General features: G+C 42.9%; 1 protein-coding gene across 3 annotated transcripts in view; it reads right to left on the bottom strand.

The window, feature by feature from the left end:
* Nucleotides 1-3,255: 3,255 nt before the first annotated feature.
* Nucleotides 3,256-24,798, bottom strand: part of LOC115475816 (cAMP-dependent protein kinase inhibitor gamma-like) — a 90,563-nt gene continuing 69,020 nt past the window's right edge. For 2 of the 3 annotated variants that reach the window (XM_030211822.1, XM_030211821.1), the window contains exons 2-3: nucleotides 9,689-9,870; nucleotides 3,256-4,027 (exon numbers count right to left, since the gene is read on the bottom strand). In XM_030211822.1, the coding sequence (XP_030067682.1) occupies nucleotides 3,948-4,027; nucleotides 9,689-9,836 (228 nt within the window). In that variant the 5' untranslated portion in view covers nucleotides 9,837-9,870 and the 3' untranslated portion in view covers nucleotides 3,256-3,947. Of the gene's footprint in view, nucleotides 4,028-9,688; nucleotides 9,874-24,798 lie in introns of all 3 variants that reach the window. The other variant, XM_030211823.1, reaches the window with a different exon arrangement.

The raw sequence follows: 24,798 nt of genomic DNA, 5'->3' as shown, positions 1-24,798 counted from the left end.
TAGAGGTAAGTAACTTTGCTTTTTCCAAGGACAAGTAGGCCATCGGTATTCTCACATCTGGGAATCTCTAGCTCTCAGGCTCATTGAAAACAATGGTAGGACAACAGGGACTTGAAACGTCGAGGCTTTGAAGTCAAATCAGCCTTAAAAATTATATATAGTCTAGTTGTGAAGGTGCAGCCTGTAACATAACAAAACTAGGAGTCTGATTCTAGACATCAAACAAAGTCTGCAGGACTGTCAGACCAAACTGGTTATCATGTCTATTCATGTCGAGTAACCTGCTCAAGGAAGTAATGAGATGTGAATGTGTGGACTAAAGACCATGTTGCTGTCTTGCAAATCTTCTTGATGGAGCCTTTTTAGGTGGACTACCTCAAGGTGGCTCCAAAATCTTGCTTGCCGCCAGAAAAGATGCCACTAAGAGGTGTTATTCTTTAAAAGGGAAAGGGGTGGGGAAATGGGACTTGATATACCGCATTTCTGAGGTTTTTTGCAACTACATTCAAAGTGATTTACATATATTCATGTACTTATTTTGTACCAGGGGCAATGGAGGGTTAATTGACTTGCCCAGAACCACAAGGAGCTGCAGTGGGAATCGAACTCAGTTCCCCAGGATCAAAGTCCACTGCATTAACCACTAGGCTACTCCTCCACTTAAAGGGAGAAGGTTTGCCACCTGGTGTGAGGGCAAGGCCCTATATTCTCTCTCTTGCCATACACAAAAACTGCTTGAAAACTTCCTGCACCTCTTTCAGTCTGGTTTGAAAAACAACTCTGTAAAGGTACATTTCAGTGCAATCAGTGTTTACCGTGTGTAAGGGGTAAACCCATCTCTGTACAGACTCTAGCTGTTCGATTCATGAGAGGTTTGCTGTTGACAAAGCCCCAGGTCAAACCTGCTGTCATGAGATCTCACCATCAGACGCTCGACTTCTGTAATCTGTAGTATCCACCTGGAAAAGTTGTGTTTTGGTGACATCACTTCAGCTCATAGAGTCAGTGAGCTTCAGGCCCTAATAGCTGATCCATCACAATAGAGTAGTTCTTCAAACATGCCCCAAGTTCCTTCCTAAGGTAGTGTTGGAGTTCCATCTTAACCAGTCAATTGTTCTGCCAACACTTTTCCAAAACTGCATGCTCATCTTGGTGAAAATGTAATGCATACTTTAAACTTCCATCTGGAGTGGTCTACAGCCCACAGACTGTCCACCCAGCTTTTTGTTTCTTTTGACCCAAACAGAAAGGGATAGTCTTCGACAAACACATACTTCCCAATTTGCTAGCAGATTGCACCTTTTGGCCTACAATTGGCACCCGATGTTGAATGAGGTGGAGACCTCCTCCATGCCACTGCACTCCCAATGACGTAATGACAGAGGGCAGAACAGTGAGAGGGAAGGGAACGCTGGAGGCGAGCTGACGTCAGGATGTTACCAACGGAAGGGAAGCCAGTCAGAAAACGATGAGGTACAAAGGAAGAGAGAATCGTGGCACATTGCTCATTATTGGGGGGGGGGGGGGGGGTTACTCTGCCCCAGCTGACTCCTGTGGTCCCAGCTGCTGCCTTATTTGACTTTGAGTGTTGAGTATTGATATTGTTTACAAGGTCAAGCCTCCCAGAATTCCAGTAGAATGCTTTTTAAATTTTGTTCTTTAGATAGATTTCTGATGTCCTGCTCCCACCATAGGAGCCAACTCTGTGAGTGCTTCAGTACAACCAATATTAAACAAACTCCTTGACTGTGTTCAGGGAGAGCTAAGTTTCACTGGGGTTAGCACCCTCAATAATTTTGAAAACTTGGCTCCTATGGCTCCCACCTTTTGTGCCATGTAAGAAACAGCTCATTTCACCAAACTTCCATTTCCCTATCAAGTAAAGCCTCGATTTGGCACAACTATCAAAGTTTCAAACTTCAGCCCTCTTTTTGGGGGTGTTCCTATGTGTTTAATATGTATGTGTGCATAATTTTTTGCCACAACAGAGCATGTCACTTTCTCTGAGGACAAGCAGGCCATTTGTACTTCTCTCACGTCTGGGTGACATCATCCAACAGAGACTGGAGTGGACACTGTCCAGCATATACTCTATTAGAAAATTCTAGCAGTATCCCATCGTGCATGCTTAGTCACTTTCCCTCCTGATGTCCGTGCGCAGGTTCCTTAGTCTGTTTTGTTCCGTGGATCTGAGAGGTCACATTTTCATGGTTTCTCTTTAGCACTTTTCAGCAGATAATTTCTGGCTTCTTCCTGTGTGGGTTTTCCTCCATTTATCTCATTTTCTTCAAGCTTTGTCTTTTTTGCGCAGCTCGTTAAGGCCCCCTTTTAGACCTGAGCACCAACCTCAATTTGAGCTTTGCCCCTTTTTTGATGATCAAGATTAAGGAAATACAGCCACAATTCTTTTCTTGGTGTCCAAGATGACGGAAGGGAAGCCAGTCAGAAAACGCTGAGGTACAAAGGAAGAGAGAATCGTGGCACATCGAGGGCAGGGCAGAGCACAATCGATGGATGGGATGGGAGGACAGGAGAGAAGAGAATCGCGGGACACGCACGGGAGGGCAGGGAAGAGGAGAATCGCTGGACCTGGAGGGGAGGGCAGGGGAGCGACAAAAAAAATCGCTTACAAGAGAGCCTTTCTAGGGCCCGTTTCACTGTTGAGGAAACAGGCTGGGTTCTACTAGTTGAACTATCAACTGGTCAGTATGAGGATGGTGTCATACTGTGATCTTATGGGTAACCTATCTACTTAGTGGTCAACAGCAACGCAATTAATGGGTAAAATAACTTATTTGAATAAAGGAAGGAAGGATTTGTATTTTCATTGCCTTATTGCTGGTACCCACTAGATTGCTACGGGTAGCAGCAGTTTAGGATGTAGTAACCTTTGTCTCAACGATGATGACCACAAAGGCTCAAATGAAGCATAAAAGAGCAAAACCTCAAAGCCTCAAATGAAACAGAAGTACAAAATTTAAAAAAAAACCTGAAAAATCTACTGTTTTGATGACCAATATTCATTCGATTCCTAAACCTTACCTATATATAAAGAGATTGAGTATTCACAGTGATTTTCCACAAACACACAAAATGAACAAAAAATTGTAATTTTTTTCTTTTATACTGTAAAATCAAATTCATAGTTCAAAATGACTAATTCAAATCTTATGTATTAATATGAACCCTTCCATAATAAATACTTCTAGAATTTGGAAGAATCAAGCATGTGTTTCACTGATAAACTGAACATACAGTAACACATAGGAGCACATTACTTTTAAATAATCCAGCTTTTAAAAAGAAATTAAAGTTCTTGTATTTGGCAGTACACAGTATTTATACAAAGGTAACACCAAATCTCCCCCCCCCCCAAGCTTTGGGTGTTGCATCTGATGCTGAGTTTTGGTCCACTCTGATCTTGTAAGGCAGTGCTGAACCCATGAGTACAATTACAATGGAGAACCTTCTCCTTCTGCTTTATCACTGCTGTCTCAGCAGTCTCTTAAAACACTAAAGGAGAAATCTCCTTTTCATGCAAAACGGCTCTATTGTACTTTAACCTAGGGGATGCAGAACAAATAATATTTTACATGTACAATACAAAAGAAATTGTACCTGTGAGGTGCAGTGTGATATACAAATTCTCTTACCAAAATTGCATATTGTTCTGGAGCACAGCATTGTGGTCCAGGTGAGTTTTTGAGCAGTCCAATTTCTTGCAATGTGATGCATTGTGGCTATGGACTGACTGCTAGTGGTCTCGGTCTCTTCCTTTATGATGTTGTACAGTTCTTTTGAGGTCTGAATGACTGTACATCTCCGCAGAGTAAAAGTCCAGACTGGCTGTCTTTGAGAAGTGGGGACTCCTCATTGCTTTGTTTGTAAGTATCGGATATCATTACTTTAAAGTCTAATCCTGTTAGCGTTCAAAGGGGTAGCAGAACTCATGATGCAGAGTGATCACCTTGTCCATCTGGCCTCTCCCCAGCCTTGTCGTCCGATGCAGCTGTGTCTGATGGGCTCTCTAGAAACAAACCAAATGGTTTAGTGGATGGGTATAAAACATGTGAGCATCTTCTAATGTCCATTGACCAACACTATTTCTTTTTACATGAGCATATGTCAGTGCTCACAAGTTTATCAACATCATTCTGAATGATGTAGAGGGGGGCATCTCTGAGCAATGAGCAAATCATAAAAGATACTATATAACTTGTCTTTCACTATAGTCTGCTATAATTTCTCCATTTTGCTAAGTTAGCTAGTATCTTGCCAATTTGGATAAGGAGAATTTGGAGCTTGAGCACGGCTCTCTCTTATCTGGTCCTGTAGAAAGCTGCTCAGTCACTTTCATGCACATGCTAATAGAAACACAAAAAATGACAGCAGATAAAAAACCATGTGGCCTATCAAAGTCTTCCCATCCATATCATCTACTATCCCTTCCTCTTGCTTAGAGATCCTATGCATTTGTCCCAAGCTTTCAAGTTGGCTATGGATGCAAGGAATGGTCTCACGGGTAGAGGTGAAGTATTTCCTTAGATTACTCTGGAGTCTATCCCCTTTCACCTCATTCCAGATCTTCTTTTCAACTGAACGAGACTCACCTCCTGTGTATTTACACCATGGAGGTATTTAAACATCTCTATCACATCTCCCCCCTTCTAACCTTTCTTCTAAAGTATGCAATTAAGATCTTTAAGTTTGTCCCCTATATGCTTATTTATTTTTTGTTACATTGTGTACCCCGTTGCTTTCCCACTCATGGCAGGCTCAATGCGGCTTACATATTGTATACAGGTACTTAGTTTGTACCTGGGGCAATGGAGGGTTAAGTGACTTGCCCAGAGTCACACGGAGCTGCCTACTGACCATTTTCGTAGTCACTCTTTTGACTAACTCGATCCTGTTTATTCATTCTGCAGTTAAAGTCTCTAGAACTGTGCACAGTACTCTACATGAGGTCCTCACCAAAGACTTATAGTAGAGTCACTATCACCTCCTCCTTCCTGCTGGCCCATTACTCTTCTTATGCACCCAAGCATCCTTCTTGTATTCTTAAGGGTGTGTATTTTTAATAGTTTGTTAATCAGTGTTCATAAGGTAAAGATGTGGTCAATGGTTCAACCCAGAATGAAGATGTCAGGGTCATGCTTGTATGCAACCTTGAGAACAGTACAGGGTAGAAGTTACATTTTAACGTGTTATTCTATTAAATCAAGTGATGACAGCAATAGGTACTTAAGGTGATTTTAAAAAGAAAAAAAAAAAGATGTAGTTAGGATCATAATTCAGGATTGACCCCTACTTAGGGATCATTGGAAACCTTTTTGCATATTTATGTTAGTATATATGATACGGGCTCATTTTCAAAGCACTTAGCCTCCCAAAGTTCCATAGAAACCTATGGAACTTAGCCTCCCAAAGTGCTTTGAAAATATGCCTCCGTAAGAGTTAAAAAGTAGTAATAGCAAATCTATGCTCTTTAATTTCTTGGTTCTTTAGGACAGATTGATCAGTGCTTCCAAAAAAGATGAATGTTAAAAGATAAAGGAATCTTAAGTAGTAGCATTCCTAACACTGCATTAAGGAGGTCACTGTTCATGGTATCTAGGTAATATAAATGGGAGCAGTTACATATTGCATAGATGTGCAGATTGTGATTTAGGAAAGCTGTTTATTCGCACATATAGAACCCCTGGGGTGCAGATATTTTAGGGGGCAATGACTTGAAGTTGTGTAAGGAATAGATGTGGACTGCCATTTACAAGGAAGCCATATATAAAATAAAAGTGTTCTACATCTGAAGTTTACACCTGTCCCAAAGCATGTATAAAGTGCCAGCCTGAAGGAACGGTTTCAGGCTGATGGAGACAAGTGTCCCTTCCTCCGATCATAGCCTAACATCCTTTAGACCCGAACCCCACCAACACCCCAATACCACTCATACCTCTACCAGGGTCTCCCTGCTCTCTAATAGGGCCATAAGTGAAACCAAGTTGCTCCTTACCCACTGGCACTTGGGTTCAAAATGACACCAGTCAATCTCTAGCACTAGTTTCATCAGTACTGACCACTAGAGGGTCAAGCTGCCAAGTAAAGGCAAAAGTGTACCTTATTCACACTGCTAAGTGTCAACTGATGGCATAGTGAACTCAGTACAACAGCAGAGCAGGAAGCAGTTGAATTTTGCTTCTGTCCACTAGAGAGCAGAAAATTCTGGTAAAAGGCAAGGGTGGGATTAGGGTGTAAGAATCTGAAGCATGTTGGGATCAGAGATTTTTAAAAAGCTGCACACACAGAAATTTGGGAATGTAGGATGATCTTTTTCCCCTCCATATGACCTTGAAAGTCTTTGTTGTCCACTGGATGTCTACATCTTTCTACGTATTTTACAAAAGGCTTTGTGCTTGTCAGAGCCTTGTGTAAAATATCAGGTATATTGGTGTATATCTGGGCCTGGCCATTTCATTCACTATGCAAAATGGGCCTTCACATTATTTGGTAATGCTACCTGAAGCTGATGAAATCACAGCATCATGACCCGAAGTTATGGTATGTTCATGGAACTTTGAATTACAACCACCAAGATACCTCTTAACAGACAGAACCAGATCAGTGCTTTAAGTTACAGCACAGTGACTGGCACCAGCATGCTCTGACATCCTGGGGAAAAAAATGGACCATTTCTTATGCTTCCAGTTTCTAGAACAATCCCAAATCAAGCAGCAGCCTTTAAAAATATCCTTAAAAGCAGGAGACCAGTGCATATAAGGGATTTACACTCATCTTCATTATCTTAGAAAAACAGACCTATAAGTACATAGAGGGGGGGGGGGGGTGGGAAATCAAAAGATTGGCTCAACTTGTCAAGTAAAAAAATTAAAACACAAATATATAGATGACAGCCAGCACCCTAACTCTTTTTGGTATCTGATTAGGTCACCAACTGGCTCCATGTCATCCCACAATTACAAAACCAAAAGTACATCACCCAAAGGTGGAGGTGCGCTAGTTCCCTACGTAAGAAGAATGCAGAAGCAAAAAGTAGGAGAGTTGGTTTCTTCTCAAACACCGAGCAGACGTAATATGGAAACATTCTTTATTGCAAGAAAAAACAGAATGACTCGTTCTGTTTTTTCTTGCAATAAAGACTCTGTTTCCATTATACGTCTGCTCCGCTGTTTGAGAAGAGCCAACTCTCCTACGTTTGCATCTACATCCACACAACTACACCAGTCTTCATGTCACCCCACTATCTCCACAAACTTAGAGAACACTGCGATTACAGATGCTACAACTACGGCTTCTGTTTTCAGGTTGTAACAGAAACAGGTAACCCACCCACCAAGGCCAAACAACAAAAACGAGAACAAGGCAATAAACACCAGAAGACACCACTTCCTCGCCCTGTGCTTATCAATCTTCCTGTACTATCCTCTCTATATAAAAGGCAACACCAACGTTCTATGAAGCCTCCAGCCGGAAGTGTGAAGGGGGCGAGATATCCGGTTTTCCCTATGAGTGTCTGCCCCGCCCTCTCTGTAACAAGTCAGTGAAGGAAACAGCAGAGCTCTGTAACAGTGAAGACTAGAGGGGGGGAGGGAGAGAGGCTAGGGGCAGGGACACACACACCTCCCACATGCACACAGAAGAAAACATTGCTAGCCCCCGTTTCATTTCATCAGAAACGGTGGCTTTGTTTTTTACTAGTGACTCCATATTATGGCCAAATAAACTTTGCACTCCACAGATGTGCAGAATAATGATAGACAGCCACCCATGTCATGGTCCCAAATATAGGTTTTGGGGTCCCGATTCACAGTATGAGAAGCTCTAGTCTAACACTCTTACCACCGCCTATCTTTGCCTGTCTAGGTCCACTCTGCGTTTGCAGCTGCTGATGCTTCGATTTATACAGCTGATGAGTCTCCGTCTCTTCCCACTGTTTCCAGTGATGATGATCAAAGCTGGTAGTAAGGCACAAAGGATGAGCAAGGTTGGGAGGTAAGAGTGCCAGGGACAAGGGGTGGCATGTATTATGGTTGGAGCTGGGGGAAATGTGAGTATTGGAGTTTGCTATGACAATCCATTGATGGTTCAACTGGAAAAAATACCCAACAATATGCCATAAAATACTAACTTTTGTGTACCTTCAAAAAGAACCCTTAATTAGCTGGCAAGTAAAAACTAAATTTAAAATTGTTTGTTACATTTGTATCCCACATTTTCCCACCTATTTGCAGGCTCAATGTGGCTTACATAGTATCGTAAAGGCGTTCGCCAATTCCAGTATGAACAAAGGAGAAATTAGACCTTACCTGCTAATTTGCTTTCCTTTAGTCCCTCCGGACCGGACCAGGCGAGCACAACCCAAGAGTCCAATCCTGGTCCGGAGGGACGCTAAGGAATACAGTAATGTTGTGGTAGAATAAGGTTTGTGTGTACAGATACATTAGGGAATCGTAGAGAGGTAGAGTTATTATATGTCTATTTTGAGCTTTGGTTTCGTTGTGTTGCAGGGTACAGGCATTTAGGATGGGTCGGTAGGGTATGCCTTTTTGAACAGGCTAGTTTTTAATGATTTCCGGAAGTTTAGGTGATCATAAGTTGTTTTCACAGCTTTTGGTAATGCGCAACCCCCCCCCCCCCCCCCCCCCCCCCCCCGAAAAAGAATTGAAGCCCTAGGTATAACGAAGACCAACTCAAGCAGAACAGTACATATGACAGGAATTGGCGAGTGCTTCCTACCAGCTTGCTTTTCTAAAGTAAGCTGTGAAAACTGAAAGGATGTTTATAGCTAGTCTGCATGTTGTTTAGGTACTTTAATTTGTAATTTTTCACTTTTGTATTCTTATTTTTTCATTACTTTGTATTCTTTAATTTCTTAGGGCACTATTTTGATTTAAAATTTGGAATTGTGACAAAGGTACAGTATGTTATTGTTTCTACTGCAGCGCCTTGTGACTTTGGGCAATGAATAGGGGTGTAGGAGAGGGACAACTTACCATTAATCATGATTACAATTTAATCGAAATACAGCCCTACCTACCTAGAAGTATTATCTACAAAACACAAAAGAACAGGTACAGAATAACCGTCAGATGGAATTATAACCAACACATAAATCTTCTACATAAGGTCCAACTCCATGAGAACATGCATACGGCTTGCTAAATTTTAACCCACCCACCCAATGGATTGGAATGGCTATATAATTATTAGATTAATAGGTCCGAAATGGATTTATTTAAAACTTCTTGTATCTCACACTCTCTCCAATTCTAGGCGTCCACAACAAATAGATATAATAATAACAGACTGTAAAAAGCATAATGTCAAATAAATAACACTACTAATAATCATTTCTGTAGGACTACTAGATCTACGCAGCACTGTACTCATTATATGCAGGTACTTTCTCTGTCCCTAGAAGGCTCACAATCAAGTTTTTATACCTGGGGAAATGGAGGGGTTAAGTGACGTGCCCAAGGTCACAGGAATTGCAGTGGAAACTGAACTCAAGTCACCAGGATCAAGGCCCACTGCACTAACCATTAGGCTACTCCTCCACTCTTAACAATGATGTTAAGCAAAAATACTCTCCAGGAAACCAAGAGACACTGTGCATGACTATTTCAGGAGAATGCTTGCTGATAATAAAAGTGATATTTGAGCTACTAACCTGAGCCTTGGATAGAAAGGTCACCCATTTCACCTGCCAGCTCTCGCACACTACTGGAATTTGAATCTCCTTTGATGTCTGGAACGGCATTCCTTCGACCAGTTCGATCGCATGTGATGAAATCAGAGTACGCAGACTCGACCTCCATTACTTTGATTTCATATCAGAAATCATAAGAACTCCTGAGAAGGAATAGATATATTCAGTAAAGCATTTCCATACATTGTACCAAACACACCTTGGCGTTTGCTCATATACGGCCATATCTATCGGAAATTTTAGAGGAGCACTGAAAAACAACAGTCCTGCCAACATCCTCAAATTAAGGGGCCCTTTTACAAGCATTGGTAAGTGCAAAATAGGCTTACCGCACGCTAAATCGGAACTACCAGTGGCTGAACGTGGCTGCTGGTGGTAGTTCCGGCTCAAGCGCGTGCCATTTCTGACACGCTGGAATTTTTTTCTAGCGCAGCACTAACCCATGGTAATCGGTGCACAGGTACCACAGGAATCCTTATCTCCACCTCAATGGGTGAATGTAAGTGCTCCCCACCATATGGCCACGCGGTTAACAGTTATCTTGCTGCATGGCCATTTATTCGGGGGGGGGGGGGGGGCTTTTCATCTTGGGTTTAACAAGCAATACTATGTGCATGTAAGGTCTGGATAAATGAAATAAAACAAAGATTAAAGCAAATGCCCATAATATGTAATACTTGGTAGCAATAATGAAACAGTGATGGAACACTCACATACCAGGCAGCCACTGAAATAATTTCCACTGAAAATAATTAAATTTGTATGAATTTGGTGGCTAACAATGTGCTGCTGGCTACTGTATTTTGGTGGTGGATTGTTTGCCTTCATAATAAAATCACACATGTATATAAAAATCACACAGCCGGGAGCCAAAGATTTTTTTTTAATGCCTTTTACAACCACACACGCTTGAAGAAGAAATAAACATATACAACAGAATTGGCTAATGTTAGCACATTTAGACCGACTCTGGGCAGAACTTCTGCATGAAAGAAGCTATTCCCTCATTATTCAATGCTTGTCTTTGAAACAGTAGTAATAAAAAATTTAAGTGCATTCTTATAACATACCATTGCATTCCACAAAACAAAAAGGAGCAAGTTCCCATACAACATCTTTTTCTTCTGATGTATGCACAGGAAAAAGAAATGTTTAATGCTCCCAGGTGTCAACCTAATTAAGGTTTAAAAAAAAAAGCCTTTGTACTTATAAATAGAAACTCTGAATGTTGAGCCCTTTACTAGGTGAAAACATCTATGCATGAATACAATGCCTGCAAGGAAGTCCCTATAACCAGCCCCTCCAAATGACACACTGACTATGATTTAGAACAAATCAATACTCTAACTGATAAAACCAATACTTCCTTTTCATACATCCATATGTTGCACAACCTGGCATGTTTGAAAATATAAGTCAGATCAAATAAAAATGTTACCAACAATAAAGGACGACAACGTGGATGCAGCAGCTGATAGGTTTGCTTTGTTTTGGGTGTACAGGGATGACGGTTGTGCAGACAGTGTTGCCAATTACCCGTCCCCAAAAGTTCACACCCCGCCTCTGCCGTCATCAACCACGCCTACGCCGTCATCAACCCCGCCCAAAACGTCATCAAACTCTGTCCAAAACGTCATTGGTCCCGCCCTCGCGGAAACAGGAAGTTGCATCAAAGGAGCTGCAGTAAGGCTCTCCTGGCCAGCGGAGGAAGCCTGCTTGCAGTGCAGATGCTGCCTGCAGCCCAGGCAACTTTAGAAAAAATAGCCAGAGGGGGAGGAGAGAAGGGAGATGCCAAATCGCTGGGAAAGGGTGGGGAGGAGGTACAGCATGAGATGCTTACCAGGTTGTGCCAGCGTTGGTATGATTAATCCATACATCTACTTTATATGCTTGATAGAAACACACACACACACACACTTGACCTCCTTGTGGAAACTATTTTGAAAATCTATTATATTGCACACTTTTTCAGCCTATTCCACTACAGTAAAATAAAAGGACCATTTTCTCACAGGACCTCTTAAAACTGCATTTTGAATAAGCAGAAATTAAAATGTCAAGTAGTATCACATGTAAAGAAAGAATTTACTAATACTCCCACGACATTCTCTAGTCTTCTTTTAAGCCAACTGCATTTTTATTCAGTTCCTGATAAGGAGTGAAATATTGTAAGCGATATGGAAAAGATGAGAGAGACCACTCAAAACACAGCTTTACATAAGAATTACAAAACAATTTTTGCAGGATGTCTTTGTTTACTTTTCTCAAACAAGCAAAGAGGAGTAGAAAGTGGGAACGCTAAGACAATGGGTTCAAGAAAAATAGGGCTCCTTTTACAAAGCTGTGCTACCATTAGCAGGATGCTGAATGCGAAAAAGACTATGGGGATAGATTGGGCTTTTTTTTACATTTAGCACATCACTAAATTGGTAGTGCAGATTTGTAAAAGGTGCCTATAGTTAAGTATTATTAATTCCCACATAATAAGCACTGAAAAATGCACAAGGGGCCAGTGTATGGCTTGCTGTCATCGTGGTGGTAATTTACATTACTGCAATTGACAACATGCAGTTGTGCTCATAGACTGAGACTCTACCATTTCAACAAAACAACTTCAGTGTGATAGCCAGGACCATCAGTGTACAAAGCTCTGGGCATAAGGATTCCCCCACCAATGTCACAGCTAACTTGAGACCTCCCCTTACAGGGCTGGCCCGGGTAAATGGCTTTTGGAATTGCCCTCATTAGGTGCATACTAAATAAAAGTATAGTATTTAAAATGTATGATTTCCAGTTATTCAGTTTAACATGATTATTCTGGGAGGTGTGGCATTGAGGTGATCATGAGCATTCAGGTTATAAAAAAAAATCTCAGAAGGGTGCCTAGTGGCCTTGAAGATAATTGTGGAGGCCACAAAGGCTGAAGATTAACATGGAGTGTCTAAATACTCTCGATGCAACTTATATAACTGCTCCCCCGCTCTCCCTTCTTTTTTTTTTCTTACATTTGTACTCCGCGCTTTCCCACTCATGGCAGGCTCAATGCGGCTTACATATTATATACAGGTACTTATTTGTACCTGGGGCAATGGAGGGTTAAGTGACTTGCCCAGAGTCACAAGGAGCTGCCTGTGCCTGCAGTGGGAATCGAACCCAGTTCCCCACGACCAAAGTCCACCACTCTAACCACTGGGCCACTCCTCATGTCTTTCTCCATCCCGCTTCCTCTCTCCTCCTCACCACAAAAAAAAAAACTTCCCCGTTTCATTTCCCCAACTTATTCCCTCCAAATGCTCCCACCTTATTTATCCCCCATCCCTGCACCCTCACTTGCCTTACCCATCAGTTAACCTCTACCATCCTGTCCTTACTCCAAACCCCTTCAAGTTGGCTTTCGATAATCAATTTACCTTCAGCTGCTTCAGAGGCTTTGCTGTTGCTGACAACTGGTCTGTTTTCTTCTAGCATCACATAGCTCTCGGCAAGTTTAAGCCACGCAATTCCCACAGTCCCATGCTGTTTTGATGGTATCAAGAGACATAACGACACAACAAAGTCGACAGTCACATGGTATAGGTAGAAAACAGAACAGCATCAGCAACAAGCCTCTGGAAAAGGTGGGGGAGAGTGTATATTAGGAAAATAATCAGGGAGCCTTACTTAGGCATAATATCAACATCCACTGGCTCCTGGACCTTCTACTGAAGAACATAGACTACTATTTTTTTTTTTGTTACATTTGTACCCCGTGCTTTCCCACTCATGGCAGGCTCAATGCGGCAGGCAATGGAGGGTGAAGTGACTTGCCCAGAGTCACAAGGAGCTGCCTGTGCCAGGAATCAAACTCAGTTCCCCAGGACCAAAGTCCACCACCCTAACCATTAGGCCACTCCTCCACTGTTGCTACTATTTGAGATTCTACATGGAATGTTGCTATTCCACTAGCAACATTCCATGTAAAAGTCGGCCCTTGCAGATCACCAATGTGGCCGTGCAGGCTTCTGCTTCTGTGAGTCTAACGTCCTGCAGGACGTGACTCACAGAAACAGAAGCCTGCGCAGCCTTCTACATGGAATGTTGCTACTGGAATAGCAACATTCCATGTAGAATCTCCAATAGTATCTATTTTATTTTTGTTACATTTGTACCCCGCGCTTTCCCACTCATGGCAGGCTCAATGCGGCAGGCAATGGAGGGTGAAGTGACTTGCCCAGAGTCACAAGGAGCTGCCTGTGCCAGGAATCGAACTCAGTTCCCCAGGACCAAGGTCCACCACCCTAACCACTAGGCCACTCCTCCACTCCACTACGACCTTCTAGACTAGAAATTCCTGGAAGATGCCTGCATAGATCTGAAAATTTGCAGAAATCCACATTGGAAAGGCTTTCAGAGTACTGGAAAGCAACGGTGTACATCCAGAGCTCACTTATTTTCATAATGTCTTCTCCCTACCAAAGCAGAAAGTCTGCAATCTCACTATACCTATTACCTGTCTGGCACATTTTCTGAAGCAAAATTAGGTGTTCCTGCCAGTTCGGCGACCTAGGTATTGTTTTATGTGGTAAGGAAGGGCCACATCTCCAGCAGATGGCAGTGCAGAATTATTGACAAGAGTTTCTGAGAGCAGCAGAGCAAGTAGCAAACTGGTGAATAAAGGATAACCTACAAAGAAGAGTCCATAAAGGAAATCAGCAATGCAGAACATTGTAGAAATGGGAAAATGTATGAAGCTATTATCCAACACATTGTCCATTCCTGTTTGGGTGTTAACTGAACATATTCAAATTCATCTTTATTTAAACTTAGTGGCACAGCATATGCTTTTATTTTTCGTTCCAATATGAATCTCTCCATCATACTATTTTACCGTGGCTTTTAACCAAACTATCTAGAAGTGCTAAATCACTGAGCTTCCACTGCCGAGATTTTTTTTTTGGGGGGGGGGGGGTGTTCATTTGTTTGTTTTTATTTTTCATGCAATTAATTTAATATAAAGTCTTACAGCCCATACTTTCAACCAAAAGTCATACAGTGCAGGTATAATCAATGGAATATAACAATTACCTCACGTTCATCCTCATCCCTTCCCACCAATCCTTACCCCCCAACCTAACCTATCTTTCCCCCACTCACTGTGCAAAATACTGAAGCAAAAATCCATGTTATTAACTACTTTCTAAAAATCTAGTCAGGAGCTACCTTTATTCCTCTGGCCAATTACTCCATAAACCTGGGCAGCTCCAGAACAAGACCATGTGTCTGGATGAAACAAAAATGCCTTCATATTGGTAAATGCTAAATAACCTGAGCTGCAGAAACATAACCGATGACCTGATTTCTACAGTCTAAATACCACAGACCCATACCTCAACGAAGCTCGTCTGAAACTGAACTCAATTTGCAGCAATCAGCAATGTAACGCAGAGAGAAGTTGGTGCAACCTGTCCCAAAGTTTACTATATGTCACCATACGAGCAGCTACATTTTGGACCTGCTGCAATCACTGCAAAACATACTGCAGTAGTCCCAGATAAATTATATTGCAGTAATTCAACCATGTCAACACAACTGCATGCACAATAGCGCAAATGTCTTGAGCGAGTAAGTACGAAGCTATGGATTTTGTGAGGAATTTTAAATTGATTCAAAACATGCCCCCTAATTCTAGAAAAGGTCGCTTAAAAATTACATACATGCATAATTTATGTAATAATGGCCTAATTAGTGCCAATAATGGAATTTTAACAATTATTGGCACTAATTAAATTTAATTGGAACTTACGCGCCTAAATTTTACACACGAGTTTAATAAAAGGGGGCATGGAAATGGGAGTGTCAGGGGTGGAATGGAGGCATTCCTAGTATTTATGGGCGTTGCTATAGAATACAGGGATATGCGTCTAATTTAGGCGTGTACATTTTTCAGTGCAAATGGCTGCGCCTAAAGTTAGGAGCGGCTCCCAGGTGTAAACGCTATTCTGTAAACCACGCCTAACTTTTAAGCGCAGCTAATAGAATAGCGCTTTTCGGCACCATATATAGAATGTAGCCCATGATGTATTTTAGATAAAAACACTATTTAACTCTATCAAGCAGTTCATTAACAAACAAGATATGCTGATATAAAGCAACTGATCATTCGGCAGTTGACACAATTTTATAAAGCCAGTTTTGTGTTTTGTGGCCGTATATAATGCATAAATGACCTCTTACAAAATGCCAACCAGTGTAAAAATGTGCTGCTTGACATGATGGTATATAAAGGGGGGGGGGGGGGGGGTGAATTTGGTGCAGCACATGCAAATTATAGAAGGCACTAATTTGCATGCATACTTAAATATCTAGACCTGCAAGATAGGCCCGATTTCTGCTGCTTATGCTCAAATTTTATGTTTAAATTTGTTTATTGAGGTTTATATAACATTATACACAAAAGGAAATAGTCATTACATATTAAGACCTATAACACCATAACCAATTTAGTCAAAAGAGTACATCATAAACGGCAAAAGGGCCTTGTGTCAGATAGCCCCCTGCCTATACACTCTTCCTCCGTGCAATCCCTCATTAGCTGTACACAGTGCACCCATACCCATCCACCCCACACAGATACACTGGACTACTGATCTCTCCTTAGGCACTTAAACTATCCCATAGTAAAATATTGCCTCCCATCTTCTTTATACACCAATCTATGGTCCCCCACTATGTAACCATGGCATAAAACAACATAAACTTGTAGTCCCCTCAAACTGATATATCAGCACTGTGCCCAACGAGCTACTAATTACCCAACCTGATGTTCCCTATCCTCCCCTCCCTCCCCTCCCTCAGCTCAACCCCCCACCCTCCCTCCCGTATTCCCAAAACTGGGCAGGTGTGTCAAACGAACCTCTAGGGCCTTAACTGGAGTTAACAAGCAAGCTTCTCCCTCTCGGACTCAGCATTTGTAGATAAGGGGCCCAAACTTGAAGGAATTGCTTTCTGCGCTTGGGTGATGTTCTAGCATCACGGGACTCCCACGAGGCTAGAAGATGCACCTGGGTTTCTCCAATGCCAATAAGCTGGAGCTTCCTCAGAAGTCCAGTATTGCATAATACACTTGCGAGCCACCAAGCACATCTTCCTGCACAGAAGAAGCCGCCGGCGCCCTCAGAGGGGCAAAGGCTCTCGACTGATCCAGCAGAAATTGTCTGTCGGTTCCCTGGATTTTATTGTCCAGCTTTATCAGAAAGCTACGGACTCGTTGCCAAAATGTCCGCACTTTTGGACATTGCCAGAGAGCATGGTAAATGTACCCGGGCCGCCACCACATTTACAGCAATTTGTACTCTCTGACCTCTGAATATGAGCCAGCTGTGTCTTGGTCATGTAACCCCGCAGGATCACTCGATAGCCACACTCTCTCAATCGTTCATCCTTAACTAACTGTCGGATTCCCTTCAACGAAGCCGCTATATCCCATGACGCCAAGGACGTCCCAAGATCCTGTTCCCATTTTAATTTAAAAGCTTCATATTGTATTTTTATTCCCCCCCGGACCAGGGCTCCATATAAATCTGAAATCGTATGTCTCTCAACCGCCAGGTCTTCAAAAAACCCTCGAATCTTTTTTCCCAATTGTCCTCTTAAGGCAGCCTGATTCAATGTCTGCATATAATGTTTAAGTTGCATGTAGGCAAATCTGGCCCCCCAGCCCAATCCTATCTTGACTTGCAAAGCTTCATATGGCAATAGGTCCCCATTATCTTGCAGCAAGTGTTTCAATTTCGTAAGGCCTCTCTGTCCCCAGCCTCCAAATAGCGAGCCACCCATTCCAGCTACAAATGCTGCATTCCCTACAATCGGGATTTGATCAGAGACATTTGAATGACCCCCTAATTGCCCGACCCACCACTGCCATGTTGCTCGAAGAGGGTGAAGCAAGATGCTGCGTCTGAAGTGGGGAGGTATTTTATCCCACGAAAGATGAAATAGGGCTATCATATCATGCGGTGCGAAATAGGCTCTCTCAAACAATGTAGGTGTATAGCAGTGCGTCTCAAGAAGCCAATCTCTGACGTGTCGTAGAAGACATGCTTGGTTATATAAGAATAGATCTGGGAAGCCAATGCCCCCTTGTTTCCACCGCCTATTAACAGAGCCTGTCGTACTCTTGCCCTCTTCCCAGCCCAGCAAAATCGGCACCATAAGCTATTATATCTTTCAAATCTTTTTTTGATAAGCGAACGGGCAATGTCTGCAAAGCATATAGCCAGCGCGGGAAGATCACCATCTGAATCAAATGTATGCGTCCCATCAAAGACAACGGTAGTCCCTTCCAAGAGTCAAGTTTGTGTCTGGTGTAGTCTAAAAGGGCCTTGACATTTAGTTGCTGCAATTCTGCTGTATTCATTGTTAGTTTAATACCAAGATATTTAAAGGAGTGGTTAGCCCACCGTAAAGGGAAGTCATTCCCCCAAGTCTCTCTGCACTCATCCGAGGATGCTAAAGCTTCGGATTTATCTAAATTAATTTTAAAGCCCGCGTAATCTCCATACTCTTGAAAAGACTCTAACAACGTTTCGAGCGACTCTTTTGGGGATGTGAGGTGTACCAAAAGGTCATCTGCAAAGGCTGCAATTTTAAATGTCTGAGTGCCCAATCTTACTCCTTTGATCAAGGGGATTCTCCAAAATGTCCCTAATAAGGGGGTCCAACACCAAAACAAAGAGGAGTGGGGATAAGGGGCAGCCCTGTCTGGTCCCTCTCTTAATGGGGAAACTCCTTGACTCTGCCCCATTAACCCATAAAGTGGCGCTAGGGTTATCATATAAAGTTTGAAATCGCCTCTACAAATCTGCCCGAGAAACCATAGGTTGCCAATACATCAAAGAGAAAGGCCCAGTGCACCTTGTCAAAGGCTTTTCGGCGTCAAAACTAATTAGCATGACGCCATACCCTTGCACATGCTAGTTCTACGGATGTCAGGATTGCCCTCAAATTGTTACTTACTGTCCGGCCTCTTACGAAGCCCACTTGACTGTCATGTATAAGGCGAGGCAACAGCCTCGCCAACCTATTGGCCAAGATTTTTGCCATCAACTTGGTGTCGTAATTGAGCAGCGATATGGGGCGGTATGATTGCCGGTTCTATACCGGGTCCCTCCCTGGTTTAAGCAGCACTATTATTGGGCCTTATTTAGATCAGGGGGCATTGCCTTTACGCTTATCAGTGTGGTTGAGAAATCTGGTTAGGTCTTGATATGATATCCGCATCCCATCAATTTGTAGAATTCTGCGCGCAGACCATCCGGTCCGGGGGCCTTTAACAATGGGCTCTGTGCCACTACCAGGGACACCTCCTCCTCCGTGATTAATTGATTAAGGCCCTCTCGTTCTAATTGTGTAAGCTTAGGGAGATGGAGATTATTCAAGTACATCTGATTGTCAAGGCCCACATCCTCCGGGGGTGCGTATAGATCTTTATAGAATGACTGAAAAATATTGCTAATATCTTTATCGGAGGTTGTGAGGCCCCCTCCCTTTCCCCGAAGGGTGAGAATATTCCTGTTTCCCCTTTTGGCTTAAGAAGTTTGGCCATCAATTTGCCCGCTTTGTTTCCATGTTTATAAAGCATGTAGCGATAGTAAATCTGCGATTTCCAAGCGCGTCTCTGCAAAAGTTCGTTCAGTGCCGTTTGTAATTCGAGCACTTGTTGCTTATGGTTTGCCGCATGTGTCTCCCCGAACCGTTTTCTCTCTCGCTACAGAGTTGTTTACTCAAAAGTAGTATTCCCGATCTCTCGCTACCCGAACATGGTGAGTATGACTAATGATTTCCCCGCGCAGCACAGCCTTAGCTGCCTCCCAGAATAGAATCGGGTCGTGCCTATGTGCCTGATTATATGTCACATATTCCTCCCATCTAACTTGAAGGCGTCCCTTTAAAATGGGGTCAGTATACAACTCTGTGGGGAACTGCCACCTATTGGCCCGTCTGACCTGGCCCCGGGGATGCCACTCCACCCTGACCCACGCATGGTCCGACACTGCATAGGGTCCGATCTCCGCTGTTAGAATTTCCCCAAACATCTTTCGGGAGACCAAGACATAGTCAATGCGGGATTGAGTTGAATGAGCTCGCGAAAGATGGGTATAATCTTTCACACCTGGGTGAAGCACCCTCCAAACATCTATCAATCTAACAGCTGGCTCAACTTCAACAAACCTTTGTTGTTGTAGTTAGGTCGCCAGAGGACGCTAGGCATTGATTTATCTATTGCTGGATCCCAAACCGCATTAAAGTCACCCCCTACCATGATCTCTGAGTGTGATTGTTTAAGGAGAAAATTTATCACTGGCTGAAAGAACCGTTTGTCATAATTATTGGGGGCATAGATGTTACATATTAACAGTTTTGTTTACCCACTGTGGCTTCCAAAATGACATACCTCCCCGCGGGGTCCACTAGAAGTGGATTGATTGCTGTAGCAATATTTTACGAAACAAAATTGCAACACCTCCTTTTTTCCCCTGCGCATGCGCTGCTACACAGTCACCTACCCACCAAGTACATAGTTTAGCATGTTCCGCTCGCGACAAATGCGTCTCCTGTAAGAGAGCGATATCAGCATGTTGTCTATTTAACTGCTGCAGAATCTTGGAACCTTTTTATAGGCGACGTTACCCCTCCCACGTTCCAGCTTACAATCTGTAACCATACTGCCAGATGAAATGAAATGTACCCCAAATCATATAACTGAGATGTTGTTAAGGGGGGCATCCCAGCCTTTGCCCACCCCCAAAACTTGTGTTCCTATCACCTGATGGTTATATACCATATCTTGTAGCTCCTCTTGTACTTTACCCTTCAATGACACCCTCCACTCTCTCTTACAACACACAATCTGCGTGTTCTGGGAGATCGAGCCCTTAGTAAATATTTCCCCACAAATTAGGTTTGAATTGGCTCCCCCTGCCCCCCCTCCCAACCCATTCCCTCCTCTATCCTTTCCCTTTACTCCCCCTCCCCCCAATCCCTATCCCCCCCCTGTACCCTGTATTCAGACCCCATAAATGGGACCTTACTTCCTACGTCTATCCCCCTCCCTCCTTCAGCCATAACAGATTTCCAACAATTTAACTCGTGCATACAAAACCCAACTGCAGATCATGAACCTGGAACCAAAGCATATAAAGAATGTCCCCACAGAGCTTCCAACCACTCTTAAAACTCAATGTTCCTATCTGTGCCCTGTGGAAAATCTATCCATAGTTCAACTCCTCGTCTCACCGTCGCTCCTCACTCCGGTCTGCTGCCAGCAAATGCAATCTCGGTTTCTCCCTCAGCGATCCTCTAGGGCGGCTGCTTCCAACTGCTGTAGGAACTCCTGAGCTGCACCCGCTGTTTCATAGATTTTTGATGTTCCATTATGAGTTATTCGCAGCTTTGCCGGGTATTGCAGTGCAAAGCGTATCTCCTTCTGGAACAACTTGGAGCATATTGTCGAAAATTGGCGCCTTTTTGCTGCACACCTGCAGAATAGTCTTGGAAGCATCGAACCTGCAGCCCCTCATATTGCAACGATTTCCCCCGCTCTAAGACGCCGAAAGATATCTTGCTTCTGTGCATAATCCAAGAATCTCATGATGATAACTCTGGGCCTACCAGTTACTGTGGCCTTCTGCCCCAGTCGATGAGCCCTCTCAATATGAATCGGTCCCAGGGCTTCTGGGAGTTGTAGTTCCTCAGCCAGCCACCTCGCCAAAAAAGTCTCCAGGCCCCGTTCTTGTATGCTCTCTGGGAGACCAACCATCCTGATATTATTCCTTCTGGACCTATTTTCAAGGTCTTCAACCTTATCTTCCAGCACCCGCAGTTTTCCCTGCGTCTGGTTTTGCATGCTTTCAACCACCGTGACTCTGTCCTCTACCTCGCTGACCCGTGATTGAAAGGCAGCACAGTCCTTGGACAGATCTGTGAGTTGTGTTTTGCACTCTTTCGAGTTGTTATCAATCGGGGCCAACCGGCGGTTCAGTAGATCGTCCAGCACCGCTGTCATTTCCGTTGTGTAATTTCCGCGATCCATGCGGACGAGATCGTCTGGCGGGCGGGGCTCGCGGGCGGCGCCATTTTCTCTTCTCCCACCCTCGTGCGGAGTCTATCTTTCGGGGCATTTTTCGCCGTCATTTCGCCACCGGAGATTTAAAACAGTTGATCAGCTGTTGAGGAGACGTCAGTTCGCTAGATATTGCTAGCCAGTTTGTAATTTGCACGTTTATCGGCTTCAGAGGAGGCTGGGAGCCGGAGAGATCGCAGTGCTCAACCTCTCCACGGTCGTGACTGTCACCGGAAGTCCTTATGCTCAAATTTTATAAACACCACATAAGTTGCCGAGTAGGTACCTACCTGCCCCCTTAAACAAGCACCCTGTTGTAAAAAACTACCCTTGCGGTAATTCTATAGCACAGGGGTTCTCAATCCAGTTTTTGGACACACCCAGCCAGTCAGGTTTATCTCATACAATTCATTGTTGTATATCCTGAAAACCCGACTGGCTGGGTGTGTACTCAAGGACTGGATTGAGAAACCCGTTATAAAGAATTGTATATGATCATTAGAATAAAGCATATGTGTGTGTATTGTGTGCAGGTTTATGTACATAAACCTGCCAAGTGCTATTCTGTATATACATGTAAATCTTACATAGGCATATATTTACTAGTAGGCAGTGTCCGAGTAGGACTCGCACATGCATAACTTATAGAATACTATAATCAGTGGTTCTCAAATCGGTCCTGGGGGACCACCAGGCAGTTGGGTTTTCAGGATATCCCTAATGAACATGCATGAGCCAGATTTGCAGGTGTCACCTCCATTATATGCAAATCTTTCTTATGCATTGCGATGTACATTGGGCCTCAACTCAATACAGACTTGGAGGTCCATGTCTTCAGGGTTAAGCCTGGCTGATATGGTGCTTAAGGAATTGTGGGTTTCAATGCTTTGGCTACGACTCCTAGCTGTTAAATGGCAAGTAGTCAAGTGTTGCTACTGAATAAACAGTGCTATCTGTTCTTTATTAGCTCGGGTTCTATAGGTCACCAATAAACAGTCACGGCCTATTTTATACCAAACACAGGTTGTTGGTCTTTATTATCATTGTATTGGCGTTACAGAGAACTGCATGTTTATAACTATATCTGAGGAAAAAGTGGATGATCGGCCTCATATCCCTCCATTAAGGAGGGAGGTTTTAGGGTCTTGAGGTGGAAGAATCACAGGATAACATTCTAGATTGGTTAAGTGATTTGATTCGGTTGACAAAGATGATGGCAGAAGATAAGGGACATGATCAGTCTTTGTGATAATATATCATCTAAGGTTTCCAATTCAACAAATCCTCAACCAATTGTTCTTTTCACCCAACTGCACTCACAAAGCACAGTGGAAAAACTTTGTACTTTACAAGTGTATTGTTAGCAGATGGATAATTGGTAATGTACTATTTGTCACTGAGGAGGACATGGCAATGAGTACTCCTCTCCCCTGCTAGGATGCCTGTTGGCACAGCTGCATGCTGTGACTCACTTTCCTACCCCAGATCCTCTTAAACAATAGGGCTGAGCAGCTTACACAGCCCCCCCAGAGAGCAATCATTTAAAAGAGAAGTGCACCTGCTGCTTACTGTACAGTATTTCTGAGGTACAGCTCAGCTCCTAGCAATTAAATATGGCCACGAGTCCAACTCTAAATCGGTTCCCATGAGCCTGTCACAAAATGAGCTCTAGTGGAAATGAACAGGACTGGATCACACCATAAGTGTGACATCGTGTGATGTCAAACCTATTTAGAGCCAGATTTATATTCCGAACACACACACACAAAAAAAAAAAAACATGCAAAAAGCCCACAAGTAGTTTTCTTAATCCATTTTCAAACACATTGTTTTGCTCAAGGATTTAAATTTCTTGCAGCTTCCGGAAGGGAAACAAAATTCGCAGAACAAAATAAGCAAAAAAGTTGTAAAAGGACTAGCCTGATGATTTAGATCACATCACTCTATACAGGTGACACACTTGAACCTGCGGAGGGAGGCAGAACGGTCGTCACTACCAGTGGTGTAGGGAGTGCATCTCTGTCACAGGTGACACTCTTTCCAATTCTATAGTCTTAAAAAAAAAAAAAAAGATTAAAAAATGTTCACTAGAATCTTTCCAAACTGATAACTAATAACTTCAGGCAAAAGCTCAAAAAAAAAAAAAAAAAAAAAAATTCCACCCTTTTCTTCTTGGCATAATAAGAAAAAAATCAGGCCACTGGCAGGACGATCTATGTCCATTCTAAAAATGTCAAGGATATAGCTTTTTATTAAGTTATTCTCCTTTTGGGGCAGGATGAGGAAAGGAACTGCTAAAGTTTCAGTAGTAGCTGAAGGTGAGATGCCTATGTATCCAATGTATAACGCTGTCCCTATAGGGTACAGAATCTAAGTATGAACCTGAAGCAATAGAGGGTTAAACCCCTAATTGTATAAACTTGTGTACACAATGTGATGCTTAGCGTGCAAAGTTGTGTGTGCAAGTTATAGCGTGGTGCCAGTTACGCACATAACCTAATTGTTAAGTTAGCTATCAATAGAAATCAAACAAAATAAAACATGGAAAAGAAAATAAGATGATACCTTTTTTATTGGACATAACTTAATACATTTCTTGATTAGCTTTCGAAGGTTGCCCTTCTTGGTCAGATCGGAAATAAGCAAATGTACTAGCTGACAGTGTATATAAGTGAAAACATTCAAGCATTACTATGGGATGGGAGTGGGTAGGAGGTATGCATGGGGACATCAAAGCATATCATTGATATTCTAACAGGGTGGGTGTGGATAGGTGAGGGGAGGGTGATCAACAGAGACATACAGCTTTATGGTTTATAATGGGCTAGGAACCCCAGATCCTTGTTAAGTCCTTTCTGTTGGGTGTTAAAATATTCAATCATTCTGAATATTGATCACCCTCCCCTCACCTATCCACACCCACCCTGTTAGAATATCAATGATATGCTTTGATGTCCCCATGCATACTTCC

This window comes from Microcaecilia unicolor, chromosome 8 (genome assembly GCF_901765095.1).
Source record: "Microcaecilia unicolor chromosome 8, aMicUni1.1, whole genome shotgun sequence".
NCBI classification, from domain to species: domain Eukaryota; kingdom Metazoa; phylum Chordata; class Amphibia; order Gymnophiona; family Siphonopidae; genus Microcaecilia; species Microcaecilia unicolor.
Note: the sequence above shows the minus strand (reverse complement) of the source record. Positions and strands in the feature narration are given on the sequence as shown.